General features: G+C 49.4%; 5 protein-coding genes and 1 non-coding gene across 6 annotated transcripts; 3 read left to right on the forward strand and 3 right to left on the reverse strand.

Annotated features, from left to right (window-relative positions):
- Nucleotides 1-2,096: 2,096 nt before the first annotated feature.
- LOZ57_000854 (uncharacterized protein) lies at nucleotides 2,097-2,605 on the forward strand (the record flags this gene model as incomplete). Its single annotated transcript, XM_049249949.1, has 2 exons — nucleotides 2,097-2,311; nucleotides 2,365-2,605. 2 exons carry the CDS (start codon nucleotides 2,097-2,099, stop codon nucleotides 2,603-2,605), a joined length of 456 nt encoding a protein of 151 aa, XP_049111109.1.
- Nucleotides 2,606-3,455: 850 nt separating this feature from the next.
- On the forward strand, nucleotides 3,456-4,758 carry LOZ57_000855 (uncharacterized protein; the record flags this gene model as incomplete). Its single annotated transcript, XM_049249950.1, has 2 exons — nucleotides 3,456-4,062; nucleotides 4,112-4,758. The coding sequence occupies 2 exons, from the start codon at nucleotides 3,456-3,458 to the stop codon at nucleotides 4,756-4,758; spliced, it is 1,254 nt and encodes a 417-aa protein (XP_049111110.1).
- Nucleotides 4,759-5,489: 731 nt separating this feature from the next.
- LOZ57_000856 lies at nucleotides 5,490-5,560 on the reverse strand. The gene has a single exon. It is a non-coding gene; the product is annotated as a tRNA-Gly (tRNA).
- Nucleotides 5,561-5,737: 177 nt separating this feature from the next.
- Nucleotides 5,738-7,601, reverse strand: TRM6 (tRNA (adenine(58)-N(1))-methyltransferase non-catalytic subunit trm6; the record flags this gene model as incomplete). Its single annotated transcript, XM_049249951.1, has 2 exons — nucleotides 5,738-7,424; nucleotides 7,516-7,601. The coding sequence occupies 2 exons, from the start codon at nucleotides 7,599-7,601 to the stop codon at nucleotides 5,738-5,740; spliced, it is 1,773 nt and encodes a 590-aa protein (XP_049111111.1).
- A 562-nt stretch (nucleotides 7,602-8,163) lies between these two features.
- LOZ57_000858 (uncharacterized protein) lies at nucleotides 8,164-10,569 on the forward strand (the record flags this gene model as incomplete). Its single annotated transcript, XM_049249952.1, has 3 exons — nucleotides 8,164-8,641; nucleotides 8,707-9,371; nucleotides 9,430-10,569. 3 exons carry the CDS (start codon nucleotides 8,164-8,166, stop codon nucleotides 10,567-10,569), a joined length of 2,283 nt encoding a protein of 760 aa, XP_049111112.1.
- Nucleotides 10,570-11,159: 590 nt separating this feature from the next.
- On the reverse strand, nucleotides 11,160-17,260 carry LOZ57_000859 (uncharacterized protein; the record flags this gene model as incomplete). Its single annotated transcript, XM_049249953.1, has 2 exons — nucleotides 11,160-13,457; nucleotides 13,511-17,260. 2 exons carry the CDS (start codon nucleotides 17,258-17,260, stop codon nucleotides 11,160-11,162), a joined length of 6,048 nt encoding a protein of 2,015 aa, XP_049111113.1.
- Nucleotides 17,261-18,261: the final 1,001 nt, after the last annotated feature.

The following is an 18,261-nucleotide window of genomic DNA, read 5'->3' on the forward strand; positions in this document are numbered from 1 at the left end:
TACAGCATAGTTGACCCTGGTTGTTGACCGGTACCATGGCTAGGCATGGAGATTAGAGCGCCCTTTGTTTCATTGTATGACAGACATATATCTAGGTTGTTGTTGTTGTTGTTGTTATTCATTATTTTTCATAGGCTCTTATGGAGTCATAGACTATGAAGAGCCACTCTCCCTAATCTGGCTTAGTTACAGCATGTGTTATCCTTGATATCTGGGCTCCCACCACTCCATTCTGTTTAAGTCTCAAACTGTAGCATGTTCAGGGGGCCAAGACTTCTTATTTGACTTTTCACCAAATTCTCCTCTTAGATCATACCCCCTAGGGAAATCCTCACAAAACCTAGGGTGTAGCTGGTATATCTAAACATGACAAGAATCAATAGAAAATCAGAACAAGATGTATAAGATCACACTAAGACTGACAAGCCCAGTCTATTAACTTAATCTAGCATATACTTATGTAAACCCATACCACCACTCTAAACTTTCCTAGTTCCCAGCAGTCAATAATCTTGTCTTCTAGGGAGAACTCTCTCCACCCAGAGAAGAGGCTTCTCTGTTGGTAAAATATCATTTGGGGATAGCAGGATTTGAATCTGTGACCTTCTTTCCCAGGTGGTTGTTCCCCAAAAACAACAAACCATGCCAGAAGGATTCCTGCAGACGTTTACCAACTACGCCATACACCCTCCCCACATATATCTAGGTCTACGGAGTATAAGCTCTGGATCCCATTTTGTTTGCTCTCATGGTTAAGCCGGGCTTGGGTCGGACATCAGCAGTATTGGAATGGCACTAAGCGGGGCATTATGGGGAACTAGGTACTTTTTCGCCACGGATTCCTGTTTTCAATACTGAATTCTATTGGACAAAGGCTGGCATGTCTAAGGATCCTGTACTTTAGCTTTTTCTCTTGCTTCTGGAACATATTGGCCTCTCACACCAGGTGCTTTGGCCTTAGAGAATCCACAATGTCATAATTTAATGGGAGCAAGACACCCTTTTATGGAATGCCACTTAGGACTCTGTATCCAGCAGTCAAAAAGAAGCTACTCTGTACCATCTTCACCAAAGGGATGGGTTAGTCACCAGGATTGAAAATGGTAACTTGAACCTTTGATTTCCCGTAACAATGATTAAAGGTAGCAATATCAAGAATGTCTGGAGTTTGATGGAAAGCACTTTCTAGTAGCAGGATGGGATAATACAAGAACAGATATTTTATATGGAGTACAGGACTAAGAACCTGATTGTGAGTCATTGTGGGTGGTTTATTTTTATGTCAACAATGGAGCTATGTATGTAAGCAATTCAAGGGGCCACTCCAGCACACAATTAACTCGGTCATTAGCTAGTTACGTACTAGTAAACTCCCTTCTCAACCTACTCTGTATACTCCGTACAGAGTACCCCTACTCTTTAGACCTCTTGCATGGGAAACACCCTTGTTTGGGGGCCAGCATTGACGAACCATTGGTAATATGTCACCATCACCTGCGGCCCTAATCTCAATCACCTACCTCCAGGTTTTTTGTATGGTTTGAGAAAACCAAGACATGCAACATGCCATTTCGCCTCGAGTCTCAGTTTTCAGAGCTCGCACTTTACCCCTCACCTGCCATCTCAATTCTCAATTTTCGGGTTGTTTCCGATTTTAGAGCGGGATTATCCAATACCTTGCGACAATCATACTTGGCCTACTTCGCGAATTTGGGGGCCGTGTCTTCTCCTCCAATGGAGTCACTATATCCGGGATGTTTGCGGCTGAAGCCCCGAAAAAATGAATGCACTTTCGAGGAGGTGAAGCCTCGCGAATGGTATTGGTTTAGCAATAGCTGCTAAATAGGTGCCAGCACGACTTGGGATCCAAACTGGACGAACCTATTGAAGGTTAGCCTCCATCCCGTTCTTTCTCCCCGGTGAGAGCGTCTAATGCTGTTCTATTTGGGTATAAATACTCCTATATTGCTTCGTTACTTCACAATTTTCTCTGCCATCGAGACGATCGAACACTTAGATTATTTTTTGATTCTCTGGCCTAGCTAGTCAACTCTCCTTAAGTTGATACCCTCGCACTTCGAAATAAAATTCAAACCATGAAGCCCGACAAGTGCCTCAAAGCCGATGAGTTTCGTGGAACGGTTGGAGAAGGAGAAAATGCCATCGAAATTGCGTGGAAAAATAACGCTCAGTCCAGGCTAGATGGGGATGCGAAAAAACTGAAAACCACCAGCGATCGCGTTAAAGCTGTCACTGAACATCTCGTTTATCACTCGGCTCTGCGATTGAAAAAGCCAACGTCTTACATTTTGTATACACAACTCGTTCATATACTTGCGACGGAAACTAATCGATTCTCTCTAGAGGTGCACTGAATGACACCACTACAAGCGCTCGCACTGGTCTTTCGACTCCAGATCCATTGCATACGACAGTGACTTTTAGGCCGGGGAAATTGATTGCCCACATATATGTTGGAAATTGTGGCGAGGGAGAAACAGCATTTGACAACCTTACAGTTGAGGGAGAATCGGTCGTGGACCCTGATAAAAGGGAACAAGTCGAAAGCCTTTCTATTGGAACCTACCCAAAATTTAGTTACTAGTTATCACCAGTCCGCGTTACGAAGTTGGGATGTCACTCTGGGCACTATTTTGGCTCATTGGTTAGGAGATTTGAAAAGAAATAGCCGAACCTTGTTATCTCTCGGGGAGAGACTAGTAGTGGTTATATGTGGAGTACTTTAAGCGGATGAAGCTATTTCGTACTGTACTAGTCGCGATATAGACTAGTGTATATTCTTGGCATTATACGCGCTGCGGCTTACTTACTCCGTACGGAGTACGGAGTACTCTGTACATACACGGCTTACGAGGACCTGCTTCCTTAACCCCTCCTACCTAACCTGCCTAGTTAAATACCTAGTTAGTTAGTTCAAGCTTGTTTTTGAGAAAAGCTAAGGCTAAGCGCCCTTCTCCGTTTCTTTGTTTCCAACTGGTTTCCAGGCCTCCCCATCACCTGGAACAACGTGCTTGAGTACTCCGTATTCTGCTGGTTACATATAATTAACCAACCACAGAGAAAAACACCTCTGTGTTGGAAAACCCCTGCAATCTCGCGAAACAGGTCATTTTTATTGGTTGTGACCATTGCCACCCAACAAGTGTTAGAACTTGAGGAATATGTTCTGGAGTTCCTTCAACCTTTGCCTCAACAAGAGTATCCCTCGTCCGATAGCAGATCCCAAGTCAGACCACTAGTAAGGTAGGTAGATACCTATTTTACTGTCATATTAATGTTGATAATGCCGGCTAACATGCAACAGCTGCTTTCCTTGCCACCTAGCCATCGTCGTTGTCAAGCGAGGAATTCGGCTTTTCCTCTATTCAGCTTTTCTATTTGCAGCCACCTACGCCTTAATTCAATCAAGTCTCTACACATCGCGGCCCGCAAAGATGCTCATCCTAAATCCAACACCACCCAAACACCGTGAGAATAACAACACTGACTATGACTTGGGTCCGCCCACAATACCCAGCCTCTCGCACAATGTTGACTGCAGTGACATAGTGGATGGTGAATCCGATGCTGCAATTGATGTCATGGATGCAGCAGAACAGGAGATGTCCTATTGTGTAGGACCAGTTCGGTATTATCCTCTCCGGATAGGGGAAGTCCTCAATCAGAGATACCGCATAGACCATAAAATTGACCATGGAGGTTTTTCTACTGTTTGGCTTGCCCATGATCTGAAACACAAAAACGATGTTGCGATAAAAGTCATGACTTCAGGTACTTCCGGCACTTCGGATGGGCATGAATATCATATTCAGAGTACCATTCGTCGGGCTGTAAAAGATACATCACATCTCGTTCTATTTCAAGATGTCTTTTTACTCCGTGGTGAGAATTCAAACCATTATGTTCTTGTATACCCATTTCTGGGCCCGGGACTTCGCTATCATGAAATAGCAGCCATGTCTCTTGCAACTCGCATGTTTGCTGCTAGACATCTTTTACAAGGATTAGAGAGTCTACATAAAGCTGGCTTTGTTCACCGAGGTAAGCAATGCCCAGGCTATTAATACTAAAATGCTAATACATCTAGTAGACCTCAACATCAAGAATGTCTTGAGAGACAGTGCTCTTCCCAAGCATTTAAGCATAGCTGGCAAATATGATATTCTGGGCCGGCCAGTAAGATACCCAATATCGATGATTTGGAGACCTGGAGAACTTGTGATGCCATTGAAACTGCCAGAAGAATTGAAGTCAAAGAGATTCTATCTTGCAGACTTTGGAATATCCATGAAAGTCGGAGACTCAGTGACACCAGATGGGTCACCACCGTATGAATATTGTTCTCCAGAGCGACTTCATAATGCTTCTCCCAACTTTTCTTGTGATATGTGGGGCTATATGTGTGTTTTTTCACAGCTATATTTTGGTGGCCCCTGCCTCTTTTATTGGCTGGATGATGTGGTTAAATCCATAGGCCCATTGCCGGAGAATTTGAGAGGAAAGTATATTGACAACAAAGCTAAGGATAGCTGGTATGACCAAAGTTCAAGGCCTGATAGAACGTATGTTGGGAGAAAAATTGCTCGTTTTCGACCTGGAATCAGTTCAGCGGAGAAAGCACTCGCAGTATCTGTTTTCACCAGAGGATTTTCTGTTATCCCCGAGCAGCGCTTAACCGCAAGTCAACTTCTTCAGGATCCTTCGTTCAATGCTCTTCTCGATTTGAACTGTGGCTAGATGCTTCTTCGGCCCTTTTTCTACTGAGTAACTGACCATTTCTCAAGAAACCCTTGTTAGGACTTCGGCTAAATAATTTTCGGCTAATCGCACAGGATGCTCTTCGACCCCTTCTTGGCAGTTCAGGATATCCGACGGGATATTGCTCAAATGTGGACGACTTATGAACGCTGACGCTGGGTGTCGGAACCTCCCGTCGCTGGTCGGTTTCCTTAAGGCAGATTATAATAGCTTCTTGTATTTTCGTTTCCCTCGAGTCGGCCTTTTACCAATGTTTCCACCGATGGAAGATATAAAGGACTTATATTTGGAAATAGAGAATGTTATATCTTGAAAACTTGAGCCATATACTATCTGATAATGTAACTGTAGGTAGTATATACACGGTTCAATCAGCCCGACGGCGTTCCGAAGTGGAACCGCACTGGCGCTTCCACGAAGTGAAAATATCCATGTAGCCGATATAGGTTTGATAGTAGAGGCGCAGGTGTCAGATACATTGTTTTTAATCCGGTCCTGGTAGGAACCAGTCTTGGTGAAGCACACAGATGTCGAGTATGAAGTTCTTCGCTTTGACGAGGCGCGGTGTGTTTTGCATCGCTTGCGAGATAATATTAGTGAACACCAACTGTCAGGCTGGCTAGTGAGGACGTTTTCTCTCAAAATTTGCCTACTAAGGAATAGAATTTACGATAAAAAAAATTATGTTGAATTTGTTATGGAAGTAAAAATGCATCGGCCGGGAATCGAACCCGGGGCCCGTCGATGGCAACGACGGATTTTACCACTAAACCACCAATGCTCGTTATTGGCTGTTACAGCAACACTTAGCTACATAAGGGTTATATTTCAGGATGAGTACGGAGTATTTGAGTACATATGAACTTCTTTGTCGAGAGTTGAAGAAAGTGAAATGTATATTTTAGGAAGAAAGGCATTTTAAATTCTAGCTAGTTAAGACGGCAAAGAGGCGCAGAATTTACGAGTCACCATCGGCCTCGCTTGCCCTCGACTGCTCGGGAGTATCAGCAGCGAGCTTTCTCTTCTTCCTGCCCGGAACGCCCCGAGCTTCGACTTTCCCTCCTGCTGGGATCACGCGTGTGGCGTGAAATACATAGCCTTCTGCACCCCCTCGCCCCGTCATAAGGGGATGCGTGCGTCCTGGGAGCACCTGCCAGGGCCGGACGCGCGATGTCTGGATCGATGGGGCCAGCAGAAGCGAGGGATCAACCGGGAAGTCTTCCTCGTCATAAGTAAAGGCCTGCGGGCTATTTCCCGTATTGCCTTCTCGCTCTTCGGCATCGTTGGACTCATCATTGGCAATTCGTTCTTCGTTGGCGCGCTGCTTCTGGTTCAGATAAGCGGCGCGGCGCAGCGTAGAGTATAGATCAGCAAGCTTCACAAGTGGCTCAATATGTGGTGAGTATACCACCACCGGCGCTGAGCCAGCGAGCAATGGAACCGTGTATTTCAAAACGGAAACGGGGTCCATTAGGGTCGCCACAATCAAACCATCGAAACCACCGGCACGAGTTTCTTCTACAACAGAGCGAACTCTTGTCCATCGGCGTCGTTTTCGATAATAACCACCTCTCTTACTAGGTTTCCACTCCTCGAGGACGGAATCGGGTACCAAAGCGGGCTCGTTAGCATAGGTGTTATCAGACTCTGGATCAACAAGTTGGATCCAAGAGAGTGTTTTAAGGTTAGTGTGAAGGGGGTGGTTTTCGGGCGGATCGTTCAGGTCATAAGCGAAATATTTCAAAAAGGTAAGGTTGGGTTGAAAGTTTGGGTGTATTAGTGTGATGCTTGTGCTTTTTGCTGACATACCCGGCTCTCGGTGCCGGCGCTGTGATGGCCGTGGAGCTGTAGAGCCATTCTCCGCAGTATCATCCAGGTCAGTTGTTTGTACTGTTTCCATTTCGACTTCGGTTTCCTCAGGCACGGATTCGAGAGACGCTTGGCTCATCTCTGCTGGGGAGGGGTAAAGTATTCCCATTCTTTCTGCCATCGCGGCAACAAGTAACCCGCCTGTATCATCAACCATGAGCCACCTGCCACGAGGTTCAGAGTCTGTTGGATCTGAAAGGATATCGTCCCCGCCATGGTGAACATTGGCCCAACAGCCTATTAACCCCACTAACTCGTCGCGAAGTTCCATTGTCCTGGACGAATCCTTGTCATTAAGCATCCAATTGGTGAGTAGTGACACATCAAGCGGAAGCGGAGTGAATCTCTTCAAGTATTTTCTTCTCTTCCTAAGGGTATACTTGGCGCGAGAAAAAGCCGTCTTTTGGTCTAGCATAGAATGCGATTGCAGTAACTTTGCGATAATCTCCTTTCCAGCACCAGTCGTTCCTTGTTTTAAATTCTCAATTTCTTCCATTGTTAGGAGCTGGGCTGAGTTATCGTCTTGGATGTTGCGGTTGTCGCGGGGGTTAGGAGCATCATCCTCTCGACGACCAGTTTCGGCTTCCACCCCGTCTTCAAGCTCCGCCGAAGACCCATCCGTCATCAACGATTCAGTATGCAATTCTGCAGCTGGGACAACACGCAAGACATGTCCACGTTCATCCGGTTCATCGAGTATCTCGAATGTAAGGTGGAACGGCCGTCCAATGATTTGGTTTGCCGGGAAAGAGCCGTACTTTCCCAGTGAAATGTTTCTTGAAAAGAGGTCAGCCTAAAGTAGAACGGGAAGGACGCAGTCAAGCATGAGGAACAAGAGTGCTCACACCAGCCATACTTGAAACGTACGTGTATGGAACTACCTGTAAAACTTTGGTTGTTCCTGACGGCAGCTGAAGCGCAATGTAGGAGTTTGGAACTATTCGTGAGTCCATTTTCATTTAATTTCCGGGGAATCAAAATAGACAGTAAGCTTCCGGCTTCAAACCCCCCATCGCGGCGGTTCTGAAGGCCCACCAAAGCTCTTTCGTCCATTTTGATGCAATAAAGTTCGGCAAATCTTCGTGCGGATCATCGATGTTCCGAATGCACCAGCCACTGTGGCGCAGCCGCTGTGACGTTACGTATTTGAGATCGTCGCCGCCTATTCGGCCAATTGAGCCTCCACGGAATGCTCGTCCGCTCGTTTTCTGCGCGTCGAAACGGGCAAACAACTCTTTTCTGCTGTATGTCTCCCTGACCTCTTTTCTTTTGTGTTTACTCCGTCGTTCGCTGTCTAAAACGTACGTCCACGAGATCGCCGCACTCACCTTCGCGCGCCCCGCGCCGCTGTGCACGTCGCTGTCCACGCCAGCCTTACCAAAAGAATCTCACCGAGCTAGTGCTGTGCCTGTTTCAGCGTCCCAGTGTATGCTTTGAACTTTTGCCTTCAAGCGCATTTTCAATGCTCTAAGAGCTTTCCCTCTGGCCGTGGACATTTGTGGGGGTGAGCCGGTCATGGATATCAAGCAATCTGGAGCGAGCGCGAACACCGCAGAGGCGCATCCTTCCAATTCGAACTTGGGACTACAATCTCAACCTGTACCGGCCCCGGACGCGAGTGCCCCTGTCACTGGGGATCGCCAGAGTGACAACCACGGTGTACTGCCCACCTTCCAAAACCTTCGAATATCCCAACGAGAAGCGGCCCGTAACTCAGAGTTACCAAGCCAACCTGGAAACACTGGACCACCCTGTGTTCCTCCTAAAATTGAGGCGAGCGACAGCAATCAACAGGGAAGTGTACCCTCTAGTCAGCATGTTGGAAACACACATCAGGGGGACGACCGATTCGTCGGCTCGTTTCATAGTAGTGCTTCCCCAAATTCGCCTCAAAGAGTTGAGCTACAATCAAACAATCCTTTTCGAGCCAGGCTGGAGCGTAGTCTTTCTGATGCAACATCGAATCCCGATACAACGTTCTCTCCCCACCTAAGTGAGTATACTCCGGGCTCCTCGTTTGACATCAGCGTGAAGCTAACTGGCTTTATGCTGCTACAGCTCCATCCAATACTGGTGGTTCATCACTGCACCCTTCTTCCCACGGCATTGATACGCAATCTGCTCCGTCAGCTTCACTTGACGAAGGATTGGGTAAGGCCTCTGCCCAGTCTGTCCTAGTTTTGGGAGTAGAAGGTAGTGCCCATCATGTCCCTTTGCAAGAATCGCTACCCGCTCCATCTGGCAGTTTGGCCGGGGCCTCTGTTGGTGGGGCTGGCTGTGAACGTAACAAGTCTCTCGAATACCCACATGAAGCTCCATCGGTGCACTCCACTCAAGTCAAGGAGGAACTGCCTACAAGTCAAATACCCCCTGTTCAAGAGCCGCCTTCTGAGGTATATGGTGTCCGTATCGTTAATTGGACCGATGGAATCAACAAAGCGATGCGTCAATCACCAATTCTCGTCCAAAATGAGAACGGTCCTTGCCCACTTTTGGCTCTTGTTAATAGTCTGGTGATGCGGACACCGCTTGATAACCAGTCTCCTCTTATAAGAGCTCTATCCTCCCGGGAGAGGATATCGTTGGGGCTGCTGATACAAGCCCTTTTTGATGAACTCACAACCTACGTTAACGAAGAACATCAGCTGCCTGACATCGAGGATCTCAGCAAGTTCTTAACTATGTTACATACAGGAATGAATGTGAATCCACGTTTAACTCCCGTATGTACCTTTTGCATGAACCCCCTATTCGACTGACACTTTTTCTAACTGTTCCTAGGATGTAAATCCTAACCAGCCGGGGAAATTTCATAAAACGCGCGATATTACTTTATATAGTGCTTTTCATCTTCCTTTGGTACATGGATGGCTTGCTTCGCCATCCTCCAAGGCCCACGAAGCAATGCTTCGAGCAGGGGAGTATCATGACGATATTCAACTGCTACACTTTCGGAAAGAGGAGCTAGAAGAACGAGTGATGGCTGGTGGCACTCTTTCTCCTACAGAAGAGCAGCTGATCGAGGATATTGATCACATCCAACGTTTCAACCTAGAGAATCCTACGCAATTAAGCTCATTTGGCCTTGAACAATTACGCCGCTGTATTGAGCCCGGCTCGGTCTCTATATTATTTCGAAATGAGCACTTTTCTACTCTTTATAAACATCCACAGTCAAATGAGCTATTCAGCCTTGTAACTGATGCTGGCTATGCTAGACACGCCGATGTTGTATGGGAGAGCCTCGTCGATTCCAATGGCGGAGGATCTGGGCTGTTTTCTGGAGATTTCCGTTCCACCGGAAATGCCCCATCTTCTGGTCAATTGCAACAACTCCATCAAACTGGAGCTGATGGAACTGCTAGAAACGACAACAATTCTAGTCAACTTGCAGTGCATAATGAGCAAACGGATGCCGATTATGCGTACGCTTTGGCTCTTCAATTTCAAGATGAAGAAGAACAGCGCGAGCGGGAACGTCGTTCAAGTCGTCCCCAGCCTCAGTCTCCAAGACAGCAGACAGGTGTTGTTCATGCCCGATCCGCCAGCAGCGCCACCCCTCAGGGCCATCGACGCCCATCAGCAACAGGACATCGACAACCCCGACACTCACAGGTTGTTCGCCCATTAGTGCCCCCTCCTGGCACTCCCATTCATCAAACCGTCTCTGCTGACGCTGACGCACCGCCTCCCACCTATGAACAAGCCGCGCAGACGCCGCCGTATAATCCGCAAGCACATCATATCCCACAATTCGGCGTAGCGAATAGCATTGCTGGGCCTAGGACGTCGAGCTATAGTCACGACGGTTCATACCAAGTGCCGCCTCCCAGGCGGCGGTCTCAAGTTCCAATCGTAGCAGGAACACATCATGAACGCTTTAGGGAGAAAGATAGGAGCAAGGACTGTGTTGTGATGTGATTTTCTGAGCTTTACCAGCAGGGTTTTCTGGGCGTTGTTCGCTTTCTTCCCCTCTGGATATTTAATTATTTACGCTTTAAAATGAAGCTGCATTAGCACCTTTGCTTTCCGGGATGGGTTCACCCCTGTTTGTCGTTCTTGTACACCCATCTGCTGAATACTTGGCGAAATCAGCATTTGTGAACTGTACCTTTCTATACCCTATTCAGCAATACGATTTTGACGAATAAAATGTCCGTTATTATGTACATTATTTTTATATCTAGCCCTTACATAGAAATATCAGATGTGGGAAAGGTGTGTCTGAAAAACGAGTTAATGAAACTGGCCATGATTTGCAAATACCTCGTAACTTTGATATCATAACTGGAGAGCGTCATATTCATACAGTGTAGCCTAGTGCATTCTGACATTGCAAAGAAACAGAAGAAAATGTTGACGTCAAAGAAACTAGCAGAGAAAGGAGTTAAGAAAAATCAGAAAGGAATGGAGCTCATTTAGAGGGCCGGTGAAAGGGTAAAACGTGTAAAAAATCAAATAAATACAATAAACATTATGTCCTGATAGCATCACTGCCTTGTATTTCGTAATTATCTACGGTCATACATATGATGATCCATTCCGGACCCAGACCCGCCACCTGGATGTCTTGGAGGAAGTTGGTGCAGCGAGTGCGGTGGTTGTTGGGTTGGATGCTGCGTTTGTTGCTGTTGAGGCGGGGGGCGGCCCTGTTGTTGCATATGACGGCTTTGGGAATGCACTAGGCTACCTGATGAATACATATGGGCGCTGGTGTTGCCCCCGGGACCGGAAATATGTTGCGACAACCCAGACGGGGGAGTGTAAGACCTTTCCATCGGGATTCCTGCGGTCCGGCTAAGACTTGGGGTGTGAGCTGGAGGAGGGTTGCGATGGAATTGAGGCGTAGCCTGCTGGCCTATGCTGAATGATGCACGATGAGCACGCTGTGACTGGATTTCCTGCTGTGCCAACGCATGCTGTGACGAGGGCAGGTGGGATGGTTGATGTCTGGGTGACAGCGACGGGACACGGCGTACTGACTGCCCGTATTGCTGTGACGGGGCACCTTGGGCACTAGGCTGTCGGTAGAGATGACTAGTATGGTGCGAATTTTCCATAGCTGGTTGAACCTGGTGGCCGGGGCTTTGAGTGTAGGAAGCAAACCTTGGAGATTGCTGTGGAGGTTTACTTAGACTACTCGACGGTGGTATCGGTGAAGCGGGCCGCGGGTGAGACGACTTTGAAGCATACGAAATACTATGCCGCTGAATTGGCGGGCTGCCAGGCCGAGAAAAGGTCTGCGGCAAATGCTGGGACATTGGCGAGCCGCTGCTAGAGGAGCTCTGTTGCCCTTGGATGTGCATCGGCTGTGGTTGCTGCATCACTTGATGCGCGAAAGGTGGACGTTGACTTTGATGCTGGCTTGAGGGAGGCGGCTGTTGTTGTGCCATGGGTTGAATTGTAGATGCCGGGGCAGAGTGAGGCATGCCGGTATTAGTATAAATATGGCTCGCTGAAGGTTGTCTTGTCAGACGAGATGCATGTTGGTCGACTGGGTTAGAGACTTGACTCTGCTGTTGCCCTCGAGGATCAAATCTCGCGGCCCAATCTTGATTCAATGAGCCACCTGACGAAGAGCTACCGTAGTGGCCAGAATAGCCCGAGTATGCCTGGCTTGAGCTCATTTGTGAGTGAGGCTGCTGTTGCTGTGAGGAATGAGGCACTTGTGGCTGACGTGAGCCAACAGGGGTATATTGTGGCCTTTGGTACGGCTGGTTTGTATCGTCAGAGCGGCTAGAATGCGCTGGCAAAGCATGACTTTTGTACGCAGGGCGTGGAGAGGCAGGACGTGGGCTCGCAAAGCGTTTTCGTGGCTGTGGATCTTCTGGCTCGTCGTTCAAGATACTCATAATATTAGAGCGTTTTGCAGGGACCTGTCGTGGGGGCTCTGGAGGTCCTGAGCCCTGCATAGAGTTTGGCAGACTGAGTTCTTTTTGTGGTGAACCCGACGGAGTCAGGCGATTGATGTCCATATATTGCGAGGGTTGTCTGTACATGATCTTGGACTGGCCAAGCATATCGGCAGATGACAGATTAGGTTCCATTCTCGGTGTGGGTTGAGGCGACGCTGCAGTTGACGGAACACCCCTACTGGGACGTCGCGAATGGGGCTGGGACATAGTCGCAGGTGGCACATTCGAGCGCGGCTGGAGGTATGAAGGCTGCGAAAATGGAGACGACTGGGGCACTTGTTGATAGACAACATCTGGGCCATCAGGCGGGACATTGTGTCGACTGATACCCTGAGGATGCATACCTGGTGGAAGAGAGGCAATAGATTGCGATTGTTGCCGTTTTAGCTCCATCTCTTGCAAAGGACCACCTGGGATATTCACCTGTGCAGGAGCAGGTCTGATTTCGGAGCGAGATTCAGAAAAGTAGCCAAGACGAGGACCATGTTGACGCTGGTTCTGGACACGTCCACGCTGTTGAGGATCTTCAGTAGAGGATACAGGCATTATCTGAGGCCCGCCTACATGTGGTCCAGGATAGAATGTCTGCTGAGGTTGTCCTTTCTCTACTGGCTGGCGAGGCTGAATAGCAGGCGGCGCTGCTGCTAGTGGAATAACTCCTGGTTTGGATTTCGTGCTGGTCATCCTGTCTCCTAGCTCATTCTCCGTGTTGGGAGCTAGAGGTCGTGGCCCAACAACAGAGGGAATGGCATCGTACCGCCGCTTGGTAGGCTGGCTTGGTACAGGTAGAGGCCCCGTTGGCTCCCCCTTCTGCTTTTTGGCTTCAGCGGCCAGGGCCAGATCCTCAAGCTCACTCTTGCCCTGGTCAATGGCTCGCTGGAAGTAGTTTCGAACCTATAGGAACTGTCAACAATCAAACACAGCATGTCTATTTTCCACTAGCTTACCATAGTTGGGGTTTTCGTCTTCATAAACTGCGATATGCCTTCAAAATCTCGACCAAAATGTGCCACAAGGTCAGGAAAATCTCGCTGTTCCGGCACAGACCAGTAGCTTGTAGGCTGCTGGGAACCGTAGCCACCGGGCTCTGGCAATCTCGACATCGAGTCTCCTTCTGGTGGCTCTGAGGTGGCGGGCGGGGTCTCTTTGACTTCCTTTGTGCGCGATCTACTAGATTTGGCCCTCAAGGGAGCAGTCTCAGCCGCCACTTTTTCAGGTTCATCTTTCGGTTTTAGGACGATCGTCTCTGCAGCACTTTCAATAATAGGCTCGGGGGCTGTTTTTGGAGGAGCAGCGGCAATAGGGGTGTGGTTCATATTCTGAGTTCTAGTTCGCCGTCCTCCACGATTTCCACCCCTGCCACCGCGTCTTGCAGGTTTCTCGGCTGATTGATCAGTCCCGTCCTTTCCATTATTTCGCTTGCCCGAGGTTGGTGTTGGCGTGCTGGTCTCTGTATCAGCGGCGTTGTCCCCAAAAGTGGGTGCTGCCGCTCGTCTTGGCCGTCCTGTATCTGTGACAGCAGGAGTTGATTCTCCAGCGTCATCGCCCTCGTAGAGGGGCCGAACAACCCCAAGATCAGCCATAAGAGCATTGGACCTGGGTGGCCTCGAAACAGGTTTCTTTCCTCGCTTTCGAACATATCTTTTATTCAGCTTGGCCTTGTATTTCATCTCATCCTTCGTTAGGTAGTAGTGATTGATACACTGTTGGAAAGTCCGGCCTGGAATGGCTTGAGCAATCTTACCCCATTTTTTTGGATGGGACATAAATGTGTCAGTGAAGATTTTATGTTCGTCAGGCGTAAAGTCATCAGGAGGAAGATTGAACGAGAAGACTTCGAATGCCATTGCTGGATCAACCACCTGATTCGTATCTTGAAATATCAACTTTTCTTTTTGGACCGGGTCGAGCATGTCTGGAATTGGTGCTTCTCGAGACAAGTCAGGTCGTGCTGTAGGTTCTTGATCCCTGCGACGTGCATTCTCCTCTTCGGCAGTGATGGTGGATGCCTTTAATGCAAGTTGAAAGTCTAATTCGCTGTTCATTCGGTACCCCCTCCGCCCCTCAAGGATTGGATTTGCTGCAGCTGACGCGGCTGTACTTGGAGGCGTGGCTGGGACCGGAGTGACCGCTTTCTTTTCTTCTGCGGCTTTCTTCCGGTCCATCGCATCAACCGCCAGTCTCCAGGGCCGGTAATATGCACGGTACTGTTCACGCAAGTCGGCATGGTATTTAGATATTTCTTTGCGCTGACTCTTCATCTCATCGCGAATCGTATTCTTCAGTCGCTCATGCGATCGAAGATTCTCCTGATAACTGTCCATATCAGAAAACGGTGTCGGTGGCCCGGCGCTCAAAAAGGGAAGATTTTCCAGCTTTGGCACGTCAGCCATAGAATCATCGGCCGCTGCTGGAGCATCAGGAAGTTCAACATCATTCGCCTCTTTACTGGGAAGCGGGAGAAGAGTCGGAGGGCCATCTGATGTCTCGATTTCAATGGCTGCACCCGGCTCGTCCAACGATGCTGGGATGGCACCTTCGGCAATCATACCGAGCATTTGTATTTTTAGCAACAGGCCAACAACCACAGGGTCCTCAAGTGGAGGAGGCGGTATTTCTGCAGCCAGTGCCTGCATCTCCTTCTCGAATCGTTGCTCGCCTTGGTTGAAGTCCTCTTCATCCAGGTCATCCTCGTCGTCTGACACTTCACCACTAGATTCAGCAAGTAGCATAGGTAATAGCATACTGTCATCCCTGAGTCGACGAAATTCATTTTTGTCTTGGGGGTCTGGAGACGCTTTTCTCATATTTACACTCCCAGTATCGGGATCAAGTATGGCATCATCTTCTGCCTTTTGTATCCCTTTTTCTGAACTGACTGCTCCAATTAAGCCAGATTTTTCATCATGTTGATCGTCCTCCCTGCGCGACTCGATAGAGCCTGGCACTGTTGCGTCCTTCTCATCAGGGTGGCTATCACGTTTAGTGGGGGAGCCGGAGGTAATAGCCGGCTGTCCTCGATTGCCGTACCCCGGTCGGACCCATTGATTGCTTCCTTTGGCATTGGCGCGTGGGGCAACGGGCCTTTGCAGCGCCCTTGGCCCAGTTGGTATGTTTGAAAATGGCATACGCGGTGAAGTCTGGGTGTTTGATGGCCGCCGCTGTGTTACAGGTGAACCACTGATGTCAGACGGCGCTCGAGAAATCGCAAGTGGGGGGAGAATCGAAGGGCCTATGGCTGGAGACATGGGACCAGAGGTCTGCGCCGACAGTCCCGGCGATCGTTCTTCGCCATGGCTGTCAAGAGTAGAGGGAGTGATTTCCCTGCGATCAAGCGACGGAGTAGGGGGAACGTTTGGAGATGTAGGCGGCGGTCGACCTGGCCGTATTGACAGTTCGCCCTTGTTACGAACGTCAGGGGCCTGCTGATTATCCGCCCTATCAGCACGAGGGCACGTAGGTGGGCGAACGGACGATGCACCAAAGCCATCATTCTGAGCTGCAGGAGCAACAGCAGGTGTTGATGCAGATGGTGTCCGGCCTCGGGAAGGCGTTGTACCTGGTGCTGAAGGCTGGGCTGTAACGCTTGCGGCAGCTGGGCGAGGACTTCCCGTAAACGAGCCAAAGGCAGGAACCTCTGTGAATGCTGACTGATGTGGGAAGTGAGTTATTGGTCGGTCCGTAGAACTTTCCTGACGGACTGAAGAGCTATCCTGCTTGCTGGAAACTTTATTTTGTTCTTTGGGAAGCGATGCTGGGGCAATAGGAGCTTTTTGTGAAGCATCGGAAGGCTCATCCTTTGAAGAAACTAGTTGTGTAGCAGACGACCGTGGCGAGATGGTGGACGGGGATATTGTGGCCGCTACAGAGGAACCTCTGGGCTCTATCCTGCTGGGAATCCGGTCTTTCTTCCAAGTATCAGAGCGTTCCAGTCGGTCAGAAAGTCTATCCCTCTCGTCCCTTTCTGAACGTGAGTCATCTCCTCGTCTCTCAAATCTGTCACGTCGTTCATCTCTTTCTCTATTTTCTCTATTTTCTCTATCTCTTTCACGGTCCCGATCCCGGTCTCGGTCTCTGTCGCGTTCAAAACGGGAATCACGGTCCCTCCAAGCGTCTCGAGACAGACTCCTTCTTCGAAACAAATCACGATCATCTGCAAACCCCCTGCCTCGTCCTCTCTCACGTTCGCCACGGCCACGACCACGTACCGACCCACCACGGACAGGTGAAAGATCCGATAGCAGTGGCCCTGAAGGCCCATCTCGACTAGGCCGTGACAACCTTGGCAAGTCAAGATCCCGGGGTGCCGAATCACGAAAATCTCTCAGTGGAGGCGACCTGGATCGACCGCGGTTGAATGACGGACGAGAATCCCTTGAATCGAAGTTCCGGTCTCTGCGCGACCATTCACGGTCGGAGTCCCGTCTGAACGAAGTGGGGCCATCTCTTGAATCCCGTGAATCGCGAGAATCACGGTCTCGGTAGTCCGTCCTACTAGACGTTCCCCTTCCTCTGGGTCCTGCCGGCGTGAAGGGTCCTGCTCTTGACGAGTCGATTAGAGCTTTCGGGCCCCTGGGCGGCTCCCGGCCAAGCGGGATAGAATTGGCGTCATCTCCCCCGCGAGGCCCAGATGTAAGGGAGCGACGATCACTATATCGATGGGGTGAGCGGTCCCTTGGAGGGAATCGCGAGGCCATCAGCAATTAACATAAACTGCGGATGCCAGCTGATTAGTAATGAGGCGTGAACGCGTTCACGTGACTGTTGGCGCAAAGGCTTGGCAGCGTTTGAGACAGAACTGCAGCAGAATAAAACAACAAGAGACAGAAAGATTGCTTTGTGGGATCTAGAGGCAGATCTGCAGAGCGGCGAGCACAAGAACCAGCTGGTTGACGTTAAGCTGAAGAACAGCGCAGATACAAACACACGTCAGGCTGGGAAGCATGGCCACATGCGACGAAAGCCCAGATGCAACAGAGACTAGGGCCGGACAGCGGAATCACGTACACTGGAAGCCGAATCGCAAATGCTGACACTGCAGCTGCAAGTCGCGAAAAATCCGGGGGTTTTTTTCCACCGCCAAGGCTTGTGAGGAACGGGGTTGTGTTGCTTCTTTTGATGGGATACACCTGTTGAACATTCCTCTGACGGTCACGCTTTTAGTGCAACATCACCGGGGCCTAAGCGAGAGAGTCGAGCTTTGAGGCAGCAGTACCAGACGACGTGCACAAAAACGGGCGAAAAAGACTGACGGGGGTCGTATATGCAGAGCTCGAGTTAGCGATAGGCGGGAAGCTGCGGGCGGCAATTAAAAACGAGGTCAGATGCGTGACAGATTCTGCACCGGATAATGGAAGCCTAAAGGAGTGTCTTGGGTTGGGGTGAGCTGGCGTAAGGAGCGTCGACAGCGGGTAGGGTTGTCGGTGCGCGACGGAACCAGGGTATCAGAGTGCGGGAGAAGAAAAAAAAAAACTCGAAATGCGACACGAAGAAGGTAGTTGGTAGGAGAGAAGAGCTGCACGGCAACGCAGCGCGGCGGAGGCGAGAGTCTCGAGGGTGAAGGATGCAGGAGAGAAGAAATTCGGCGATGCCAATAATGATGAACCGGCTTGATTCAGGCCAACAAGCGCCGCGCAACGACCGGCCGCCAATGGCACGATTTGCCTCTCCGGATCTCAAACTTGGAGCTGGGATTTTT

The sequence above is a fragment of the Ophidiomyces ophidiicola genome (genome assembly GCF_022830035.1).
Source record: "Ophidiomyces ophidiicola strain CBS 122913 chromosome Unknown scaffold_2, whole genome shotgun sequence".
Taxonomy (NCBI): domain Eukaryota; kingdom Fungi; phylum Ascomycota; class Eurotiomycetes; order Onygenales; family Onygenaceae; genus Ophidiomyces; species Ophidiomyces ophidiicola.